Here is an 11972-nt window from a genome sequence, read left to right on the forward strand (position 1 = left end):
GTCGGAATAAGGTCACTGTGCTCCTTCAGCAGAAAGCATCTAGTATTAGCGAGCAGCAATGTTTTAAAATATAATAATAGTAGAGTGTACTTTGAAGCATACTTTAAAAAAAAAAAAAATCACACAGTGGTTCTTGCTAATCCAACATAATTTACAATCTCTAAGTTCCTTACATAATGTTCCCTGCCAACCCCAGCACAGCCTTCAAGACTTTTGTCTAGTCTAAAGTATAAGAAGCCAAGGACTTCATTTATTACTCATACTGCAGGAAGAATCAGGCTGATCAAGCCTCAGTTTATTTCTGCGAGGAAATACAGTTGACAGCAATTAAACTTCAAATGGTTGACAATCTTTAAAATTTTAACAGCATCTTAAGCTCTGGGTAAGTAAACAGGCCAAATCTGATACAAAGACATAACAACTACCCATTTTTAGATATATACACAGAAATATCTTCAGAATGGGGTCACTCAGCTGGTCCATTCGGGAGCTAGTCTGGATTTTTTTTTTTCTTTTTTTGCTAAGCATCCCATGTCTCTGGAAGTTGTTTACAGTACATTTCAAAGCTACTCCAGCATTCCCGCTAAGGGCAGGAGAAGAAACGTTACCTCCTTTATCCATGGTGCTAGACATGGATACAGACTTTACATCAGAAAGGAATCCTCTCTGAACAAATCAAGGACTGTAGGAATGATAGTCTACCATCCCTACTCAGATTCTTGTGTGCAAGTTAGCTGGTGCCTTTAGAAACTGCCCAGAAAGATTAATGATTTGATAAGGTACAGAGGACTGACAGGCTGAGATCCTCCAATACTCTTGCATTTAGCAAAGGCAATATAAGAAAGAATTTATCCTTTTTGGGGGGGATTGGGTGGTGTCAGAAGTGACACACATTCCTAATAGTACGGTAAAGGAATGAGCAGAAAAAATAGATCAGCTGGTTCTTACTCACTGTCAGCTACTGGATAGGAAGTAGGTCACCACAGCTGGGTGCAACCATGAGGAGCTGGAGTCTAGAATGGTCATTATAGCAGGATTAAACAGGCCTTTCCCTTAGTGGTGAGCTGCTGCCAGAGTATTGCTTAATTTGGAGAATGCCTAAAAATAGCCACACTGCTACCGCTTCCTTAAGACATGCTAAATCCCATCAATGGAAGATAGTCCATTCAGTGCAGCACCAGCATTTTGCGGGAAGAAAGAGTAGAGAAAACAGGAAGATGTTCCAGTCAGTGGTGGTGGGAACGGTCAGCAATGCCCAAACAGAGGTGAAGCTTCTGAATATTGTTGAGCTATGGCATTTCTGTGGCCAAACCACAAAGCTTTAGCTCTGGTCAGGACGGCACTTCAGTACCATTCCCTCAGAAAGAGTCACGGCTTTTATAGCTTAGTTTAAGCTTCTGTCAGCACCTTCCCAGCTTGCACAAGATCGCAGCTGGAACTGCAAGAATCCTGTAAGGATGACAGAATGTGCATAGTGGCCAACATACATACAGAAATTATACAGGCCGTTAATCAAGCCATTGATTTCTAAGAGGAATGGCAAAATGGAGCAGAAAAGACTCAATGGATCTTATATCCAAAACCTATAGACTATAATTACATGTTGTAAACACTCTGTGCCAACAGCTGCAATATACGGTCAGCACATAGTGCAGAAGGCAGAAGTTAGAACAAGTAAAGCACCATGGATCAGCTAGAGACCGTCCAAATTATATGTGGAAAGGATGATACACCTGGTGACAAGAACATCATCTGCCAAAGGATGCAATAGAAGAGCACTCAAAAATGAAAGATTAGAGAATTTAGAGCAGCAGCTGACCTAACAATATCAAAACTAAAGACAAATTCTGGATGGTTCCCTGTGCACATAACAAGACATGCCTAGCAGGCCACTGAACAGGGAGAATGAATAAACTGGTATGTGTGAAATGCTGACAAATGGCACACAGAACGCACCCTCCTGCTAGAAACTAAAGCTACGCTATTTTAAAAAAAAAGCAATACATTTATTATGAACATTCAGAGAAGGGGAAGTCAGGGTTATCCTTTCCCTTAAAAATATTTTAATTTCATGCAGTTATTTGATGGTGTCAATGTGGCATGTTTCCTTGCAGTCTATATAGCTTGATGGAACTGTGGGGACACAAAAATACAAATGTCAAATTTCCAGTACTTCAGAGCTGTTGTTTAGTGAACAAAATTGCAAAAATAGGATAAGATGCCAGGAAAAGTATTAAAAATGGATTTTGCTGGGTTATCTAGCTCATACTGAATTTTTGATCAGGTGCTAATACTTCTCTTACTATCACAATCATATATATTTACGACTCAATAAGCATATGTATGATTCAGTGTTACATTTAAGATTGTAAAAGCAGATCTGTCTGGAAATCAAATCTGAGGTGCTCTTCTCTGGTCTCAAAACACAGAGCAAGATTACACTGGATAATCACAGCTTTCGAAATGAGAAAAAGCTAAATTTTCCAGCATCGTGATTTCACAGTAAAAAACAGACAATCGTGCATGCTTCAAATGACATCTAAATTTATCTTTTTTCCACTGCAAACAATATTTCCACTTTGCAACCATGAATTTTGCATTCTTAACACCTATAATTCAAACAGAAGAGCAAAGAAAAGATGAGAAGGCTGAATTTATTTTTACTCCAAGAACCTTTAGCTTTAAGCCAAGATCTTAACCAAGGAAATGAAAAATATTTTTAACTTTGGCAGCAGCATTCAGACCCTTGTGAGGGTAACTGAAATACCACAACTATGATTATCAGGATTCCATGTGAATATCTGGAGCAGCGTTGGGTTAGTGATGCTATGCGCTGAGTGACCTCAAGTTTCAAGGAGGAAAGTTTTGCATATGCAAAAAGTTCATGCAATTTCTAGATGTAGAATAAGCCAAATATGGTTGAGCAGAGAACCATATAGAAAAAAGGAATCCCTAGAACGGATAAAAGAGGCATCGTACGTGTCATCAAGTCACCCAGTGTGAACTCCCAATTCAACTGTACATTAAGACTTGATTAAATGCTATCTGAGAAAGTTTCCACGAACCACAGCATGTAGAAGGCATATGTAGCTTGCCTCTCAACAAAGCAAGTCTTTCACTTTTGCTCTAACTTGCAATGATAATGATGATAAAAATGCTTAATTCTGCAATGCGTTTTTCATCTGTAGGTACTGATGCACCTTACAGAGTCTATAGAACATTATAAAAACTGACGGGTGATGATCACAGAAAAATTGAAAATTGGCATGAAAGCTACTTACTGCATATATAGCCATGCATGATGGACATCATGTTATGCTGAATCAAAATAATGGGACAAATCTTGGTCTCATTAATTTAGAGAATTTCGCTGTTCCTTCAATAGGCCTGGGATTTTTGTCAGCAGAGCTCTGTGCAACCCTGCTGGTTGCACAATGAATGATGCATGAAGATACCAACCTGTTACCAAAGACTATACTGGAAAAGTCCATGATGAAATCTTCTGGTATCCTTAAAGAGAAGAGCAGTACAAAATAGTTAAGTGTTTTGTTACCACAAATATATGACCTTAGCTACCAAAAAAAAAAAAAAATCTATTATAGAACACAAAAAATGTGTCAACATTTTCCATCTTCCATTGCTTAAAATTGCGACCAGCTCTTACATAAGCACTTCAGTATTGGTTCAGTCTAGGCCCTCAAAAGGACAGCCTATGTTTTTATATCAAGGACCCTAAAAGCTGTATTACATCTTCCTTTCCTACCTAGTATGACAACAGTGAGTTACAAAAGAACCCAGTATTTGCTTAACTTCTCTCAGTAAAGTCAAGCAAAGTTTTACTGATAGCTCTGACAAGTGCAGAAGGCAGGCCAGCAGCACATGCTTTCAAAAATCCCACACCTACACATTTCATTTCACTTTCACCTGAAGCGTAATGAAAAGAAGACAGAATGGATTGCTCCCTCCAAAGTAAAAACAGGCCCTTGTAGCTAAGATTACTTACAAATGGAGCATATCTAACATGGGGAGGACAAGCATAAATTTGATGGGGACCATGAGAACTGGTGGAACAGACTAACTCGCACTCCATCTACCCTGTGCCTCTCCACTACTTTGCCATTCCTCCAACGCTGTTGTTGCTTACAAACAAGCTGCTGTTGATTTTCAGTTCAATGTATCAGGCGGTGAATTGCAAAGACTGCAGAGCAAACACTACCCATTCAGCTGCCTTTGCCACAGGGACAGTAACCTCCTACAGAGAGGCAGGTTGGACAAGTGGGAGAAGTAACTAGCGCTGCTGCCACAGTTAAATCCAGCACTCAACATGAATCAGTGCCCAGAGACATTACTCACCAGTGGCTTGAGATACACAGCGGTATATCAAAGAAAAATCAAAGCAGACAAGGAAGTTACCTGTCCTAAAGGGCTTGCAGTATCTAATGATGGGAGGAAAACAACTCATCAACTCACACAGTGGGAATGTGAAACAGCAGTTACTAGAGCTTGAATTCTTAATGGAAGAACTGGGTTTAAAACACATTTTTAAATGGTGCTTGGATAAAACTGAATTCATATTAGCAAGCTAGTTCTCTGAGGCAATCTGGGAAGTGAGGAGGAGGGACTAGACTGTTTTTTTGGCTGCATGTGTCCGTCTTTCTTTCAGAAGAGACAAGACTGTACTTCTGCAAACATTACTTATACTTTCCGTGCAAGTGTATCAATCCATCCTGGTGATGACCGAATATCCTCTGTATGTAGTGGAATAGCTGGAGACAGGGGGTTGTATCATAATAATATGATTATTATGATACCTATCACAATACTTGCTTGACTGTAAGAGCAAGTGTTACTAAAACAGACACATTAATGCTACCTTTGAGCTTGCATTATTTTTGCTGTGCAGTTAATGATTTTGCTGAAAATTCTGTTCCTGGCTCAAGCAGCTTACATGAGGCCAGTCACACACTAAGCAGATCAGACACAGAACATGGCACAGCTCAGGCCTGAGCTACAGATGGCAATCAGTTTTCAAAGGAACGTTCTGAGGGACTCAAAGGGCAAGGAAGAAGGTGTGAGGATGTCTCAATCCCATATTATTGACCTGAGGCATAAAGTTGTTAAACAACCTGAGAGGGGAGGGAAAAAATAGCACCCACAATTTAAAGTGCATTTATTTTCACTGGCTCAGCCAGTCAGGCTAAGAAATAGGGGATGTAGAATGGCAACCCTGTGAAACCAGCAGTACTGATCTAATTAATCAGAAGTGGGAATGTCTCCCAGCCTCTCTCTCCACCAAAACTAGAAGCCAAGACCAGCTGCATCACCAGGAAATTGCGAATTACAAGACTTTATATGGGTGGAATTAGTCCAGTCTTCAGCTTCACTGAACAAAATAGAATGCAGGAGAGGTGAAAAAAGGTAACCTGGCTCAGAGCTCAAACCTTTTCAAAGAAGACACAACACAAAAAGGGAAACAAGCCATTTTTCTGCCTTAAACCACAAAATACCTGCCCAAACACGGGGTGCCAATAATGCCAAGACACTGCTGTTCAACCCATTACATGTGTTCTTCATGCACATGATCACAGGATGACCCACAGGAGTCACTGCAGAAGCATAAGTGTCTGAATGTAATTAGTTGGTGCCTTAAAAACGAGCAGGTATTTCATCTCCAAACCCAAGTGCATTGGGAAACATAGGAAATGATGTTTCCCATAGGAATCGAAGATGCTAAAGGTGCTACCAAATTTACTAAGTATCATAACTTGAGAGTAGAATAATCTATTTAGTCTACTAAAAGTTTAGCCACAAGGTGAAGAGAGCTACTCACAGGAAATAAGACTGTCAGAGATGGAAGTTAGGAAGAGTCCCAATAATGTGAGAATCATGGGAGCATAGCAGCAACGAGCAGCACATAGAACATACGAGTCTGCAAGCAACATAAATGCAGTTATCTGAACTATTGCTGCTATATCAGTCATGGTAACCAGAACAAGATAAAAAAGATTTATCAAGATATAAAAGATATAAAAAAGATCACCCAGACTGAAAAGTGTCTTCACAGTTTCATGAATAAACCATAAAGTGAGAAAAAAAAACCCAACTACGAAAGTGTAAGGCATTAAAGTGTGGTCAAATGACAAGGACGGGACCCGGGAGCCTGTATTTCTAGATACAGCCAGTGTACACAGCCAGCCCAGCCAGTAACTTCTGGCACTCCTGTATACCAACTGTCTCCACTGCTCAACAGAGGAATTCACCCACTCCCAAAGAACTTGGCATGGAACTTTTAGCGCTCTTCATTATTCCTTAATCACACTGAACACATTCTGTGTGCACCTCAAACACCACCAACTCCCACTGGGTCAAAAGCAATTCATCAGTTTCTTACTGACCTACTTTAACCTGGGTGTGAACTCCATGACGCGGCAGAGGAAGCAGCTTACATTTTAGCTCACAAGACAAAAGGCAGGCCAAACTCCAGCACTGAGCTGCCGACAAAATTGTATCAACCAGCAAGGCACCTTTCACCTTGGCCTCAATTACACCTTTCACCAATTACACCCCAATTACCTGTCTAAATCTGCAGCTTTCATTTGCCTGAAGTTGCTCATAAAGTAACTTATGCTTATGACTCTGCAGAACAGAGTCTGAGGAGAAAGCCAATTTGCAGGTTAGCGGACAAATAAGGATGAAAAAAAGACAGAATTAGAAACATACCTATTTCTCCTAGGTAGCAATCAGAATGCTAAGAATTATGGGAAATTAGCATTTTAAAATAATTGAGTCTTGGTGCAGAGGTTATTCTATAGATGAAAACATCAACTGCTGTTATTCTCTCATTGCTACTGAATATGGAAATAAGGGAAAACAGATAAAGATTATTAGCATCTGAGGTCTAGCTTTTAGGATATGAACTTCTATTCCGAGATACTTTGAACAGACTGGTACAGGTTTTGCCTAAGTCTGTAACAAACGTTGTGCTTTCTTGGGTAATGGGCAAGAGAGATCACAGCTGAACAAGGTGGTAGGATTTCATGAGCGTTATATCATTGGCCTTTCAAAGAAGAAAAAAAGTAGGGCAGTTTCTTAGCTTCTGAAATGTTACCACTGTCTTACCAAACATGTTGGAAAATACTGCAGGGCAAGGTGGGGATGGCAGAGAGAAGGTCACTCACATTTGCATAACCTACATTACGGACTAAATTAGACCAATCTCCCCAGCATGTGAAATTTACTGCTCATGCTCAGTGCTAAGTCAAGTCTTACACAACACCTGTTTTTTTTTTTTTCCTCTGGCTTCACATGACATCTGGCAACGGATCTATTATGTGTTATTTACAGGTAATTTTTATACTAACTTTGTGGTGTAAAAAAGTTGATTTGGGGAAGCAGTTGCAGAAAAGTTATGAAAAAGCAAACAGATTAAAAACCAGGCATAAACAGGCATACCTGAGCTCCTTTAGGTCTTCCTTAAAAACCTAGAAAGACAAGGAAGGTGAAATTTTATAGGATGTAGTCTTGAAAGATCATTTCTTACCTAGTGAATTAATAGCGGTTACTTGCTTGGCATCTCCCCCCAAAAGTTTTAGTCTCGAGTGCCAGTAGTTTTGAAATGACAGGTTACATATTGAGAATTATTTTTGGAAGTGTTTAATCAAGTTGTGAGAAATTAATTTTAAAGACGTAAATCTCTTGGAAGCCTTTATTTTTGAAAACAACATCCCTACCATTTCTTTTATGTAGCTATCCATAACATATTCTTCTTTTATAGTAATTATGTGCCCTTATTCTCAAATATGTTTTGCAGTAACTTGTTTAAACACTGAAACAGAAAGGAAGTGGCAAAAGATAAGCTCTGAATACTAAAAGCATACTTTCACTATGTATCCTGCAATATTTGAGCTTTCCCAGTATGCCTGGGTAAATATGAAAACAGTATCTTAAACAAGAGAAAGGTGCTGGAAGCCCAAAAGTGGTTCGCTCACATAAAAATAAAATGAGAAAAGAAAAAACGTAAGGTAAAGTAACATGAAAAAGGAAAGAAAATAGACATGAAGAAGGAATAGGGGTTGGGAACATATACATATTCACACGGAACATCCACAGCATCAGCAGAAATAGCACTTTCTCCCAATTTCCACTATATTTTTCTGGCCATAGGACCGACCTTCCTCTATGGCAGAAGTATGAAGAAAGGCAGACAAACAAATATGAAAAATTGTAAGCGTGGACAAAATGAGCAGTATGTGTGAACACACAGTTAGGGTAGGAGAGAGAGTTGATGCCAACGAAATAACACTTTGCAACGGCTTCTTCTGGGGTTTTAATTTAAGAGTGAAAACAAACATGCACAGTAAACAAGATGCTGAAGCGGAAAAAGATACAGGAATCTCTTTCCCAAAGCTTAAATGCTCTTCCAAAAAGTTCACTGTAAGTCGACCCAACAAGTAAAATAATAAGCTCTAGATTTTTAACAGTTTCTTCCAACCACTTTAACTTGGAGCAACACTTTTAGTGCAGCTCCCCACCCTGGCAAACAGGGCTTAGATGGTAACTCGCATCTGACGCAGCTTTTAACTTATCAGGACTCCAAGTAGGCACAGAACTTACTTCTTGTTTGAAAGTTGATAAGGGGAGTCTCAACGCTTCTCGGAGAAGGGTATACATGCCAGAAATGAGAAAAGCAAGCTGCTCTTCTGAGAGATTAGTGCTTTCTGCAATCAGCCTGACAGATTCCTTGCAGTCTTTTCCTTCCAATGCATTAACAGTGACTGTGAATAAGAAAGCAAAGCAAGATCCCTTTAAAAAGAGGAAGACCTGGAGACCGCGAACATTAACATAAACATGTCTATGATTTTACTTGACTTAATGTACTGACATTTTTCTTGATGTGAAACTGTTACGTCAGGTCTCTGTAAATACATCTGATCATCCACCACCATAAGTCAGTCTCACAACACTTTACCAAGAGAACTTCAATGGATTAAGCTTTTGCATTGTAAAATTGAAGATGTTTTCACTGCTGAAATTAGTCCAGTGGGATAATGCAAAAATATTAAAAAAGTCATTGCTCATGAGTTCAAATCCAGCTTGAGCTTCTATCAACAAACTCGTTCACGTCGGAAGTCTGCTTACAGCTTAATTACACTTCTGATACCCAGCATAAGAGAGGACAGAGAGAGTAAACGATTCAACACTGTTCTCCCACGTTTCATGTAATTAATTTATCTTGCAATGTCAGCAGAGACTAAGGATTAAATGAGCAAGGAGACAAAACTAAACCTTCAGGTCTCGTAGTTTGCACAACCGTTGATAATACAGACTTTAAAGGAAGTTACTGTTAACCCATGTAGCAATATTATACACTAATAACTGGCGTGGGTTTATTTCAATCTTCATCATTCAGTTATTCTTCCCTTTTCCACATATGCACTGGCTTATGCAAATTTCTGTTGTCATGTCAGCCTCTGTCCTGCACACTGATCAGTCTGGATGAACTGCTGGAGCCACAGGAAGTCCCACTGTGGATAAAAAAACGATTACTGACACAATCCCATTGCAGGATTGGAGCATTAGACGAGTCATTTATAATGAGCCATATTTAGTGCTGTGAATAAAATATGAAAAGTTACAAATGGCCAGCAGGTGTTACTGAAAGCCAACACTAAGAGATTAGCTTAATACTAAGGTTGGGAGGAAAAAAAAAAAAAGAAGAGCTTTAATCAAACTGCCAGCCTTCCTTTTGGTATTAGGCGAGTTGTACTGGCTACTATCTTCTAATTCTGAATAAATTCTCTTTGCTTTTCACATTTTTAAATGCACACCAAATTCAGTGGCAAGTCCTGGATCATTCATGTGGCTGACTGAATTTGTCTGGCACTATCTGCATGGCAGATTTCGCAAAGAGTAGCTAGGATGTGCAAGGTGCTAGTATCAAGCTTTCCACGCTGTCTGAAAAAGGCTCTGCTCTACAACAACAAAACTGGCTTTGAGAAGAGTCTATTTATTGGGAAGGCCAAATACAGATCAGCACTGAGGCCTGTCTACTAGATCACGCGCAGAGGAGGAAACAGGTTGCTGTCTACTTACCTACTTAAATACAACTTTGATCTGTCTCTTCAAAGAACAACAGTTGCTTATAGTTTTTTAACTAGACAAGTTTAATGGCAGTATTGGTCTTCTTTCTGTTGACCAACCCTAATAACTGGTTAAAAATCCACATCTTCTTTTACAACCTACTTGCATTACCCTAGAACACAGGATTTTTTACTCAGTATAGCTCAGGGAACTCAGAAATATCAGCTGTACCAGCATTTCCAACAGTCAGTCTGAGGGAGAAAGAAAAGAATAACCCAAAAACATCCCAAGAAAATCTCACTGCTGGGTCATTTGCTCCTAGCAGAAGATGCCTGTAGTCTCAAACTTAGACTTGCAGTTTAGCAGAGCCTGCAATAACACCGGCCGGATAACCCTGAGATAATGGTATATGCAGTTTTTACATCGTGAACTGAGCAGGCACATGAAGCAGCATCTCATTTTTTATGTTTGTTATTATTTAGCAATAGAGTAACAGCAACAGCCTCAAAAAACTAACTTGGTGCCAGTGCCAGAGCAATCAGATACACGCTGCTGAAATCCATCACGTCTTCAAAGACAACTAAACCTTTAAAGGAAAAACCGCTGTCCTGCAAGCTGTTAATCACTGACCAGCAAGAGCAGAAGACGACTGGAGATTTCTGCCAGCTCTGTGTAATCTGGAGGCTGTCTCCATCCGCCCCGGGGGACACGGGCACTTGGTGAATCAGTGAGGTAGGGTTACCTGCCCTGGCTTCAGACGGTTTTGAAGGACTGTTTGCTCCCCCTACAGCAGGAAGCATTTATTGCACACCTAAATGTAGGCGACAATTTACACCAAAATTAAACCCAGACAGGGTTTAGGAGACAGTCAGGCTTCCTGGCACGGGTATAACTTTTTGGTCTCCATTGCGCCTGCACTAGACAGCAAATATGGTTCAACATCTGTATTTACTTTTGTCCCAAATGCCTCTGCCTATACGTAGCTTTATTGCTTTCAATTATCGTAAGAAAACCCTGGACACACCGCTCCATTTCTGACACTGTGCAGCAACACTTTTAAAGATAAACCAGCTACCATATGCTTTGGGTCCTTATTGACTCGAATCAGGGAGAAAAAGCCTGAAAGGAAGTTAGCTGAGAGAACTTGCATGTAAGGGTCGCAGCACTACGCCGTGCTGCGCAGCAGTTGGTCTCCTGTCAGCTGGCCACAGACAAGCTGTTCTTCTGCTCTGCTAATCAACTCTTCTCTTCGATTATTCTGTGATTATTTTGCATACAACAATTTACTCAGCTGAGTAACTCTGGTTTTGGTGGTCAAAGGCGCCTTGAGAAAATCTCACCTGTCTTGCCTTACCACGGGGAGAAGCCTCACAGACAAAAAGCACAGACCCCAACTTCAGCAAGACACCTGCACTTAGAGGTCCCTTTATTTTCTCCTGCACGTTATGAAAATATCCATGGGGTCTCTGACCTTCACGTGCCCTACACAATCTGACAGCGACTCGACCACTGGTTCTGGGACTGCGGGATGAGAGAGGAATGACTTTAACAGCGCTCAGTGGGAGTTTGGGGCCATCCGTAGCTGCAAAAGTCCGTACCTCGTTCTCACGGATTTTACAGAATTTTAGAACGCAACCAAGAAAACTCGTCATCGCATTTAACCCTCAGCTTCAGCTTCCTGCAGGGAAAGGCAATGGGAAGCGTCCCAGGAGAGCTGCAGCCCCGCCCGCGCACGGCAGAGGAGAGCAGACCCCCCAGCTGCCCTCGCCTTCCTAAGAGGATCCACGGCGTCCCGGAGGAACGCGGCCCGGGCCCGTCGGGTCGGGCTGGGGAATCCCTCCCGTCCCTCTGCGGCGGGGCAGCGAGGGCCCCTCCCGCGCCCACACCACACG

General features: G+C 40.9%; 1 protein-coding gene across 1 annotated transcript in view; it reads right to left on the reverse strand.

Annotated features, from left to right (window-relative positions):
- The window catches only part of LOC103923074 (COMM domain-containing protein 5-like), an 18842-nt gene extending 7110 nt beyond the window's left edge, over positions 1 to 11732 (reverse strand). Inside the window, exons 1-5 of the mRNA XM_009331326.1 lie at positions 11679 to 11732; positions 11567 to 11601; positions 8614 to 8851; positions 7453 to 7481; positions 3460 to 3510 (exon numbers count right to left, since the gene is read on the reverse strand). Coding sequence (XP_009329601.1) covers positions 3460 to 3510; positions 7453 to 7481; positions 8614 to 8851; positions 11567 to 11601; positions 11679 to 11732 — 407 coding nt within the window. The remainder of the gene's footprint in view (positions 1 to 3459; positions 3511 to 7452; positions 7482 to 8613; positions 8852 to 11566; positions 11602 to 11678) is intronic.
- Between the last annotated feature and the right edge of the window lie 240 nt (positions 11733 to 11972).

The sequence above is a fragment of the Pygoscelis adeliae genome, unplaced genomic scaffold, assembly GCF_000699105.1.
Source record: "Pygoscelis adeliae isolate BGI_AS28 unplaced genomic scaffold, ASM69910v1 Scaffold100, whole genome shotgun sequence".
Taxonomy (NCBI): Eukaryota; Metazoa; Chordata; class Aves; order Sphenisciformes; family Spheniscidae; genus Pygoscelis; species Pygoscelis adeliae.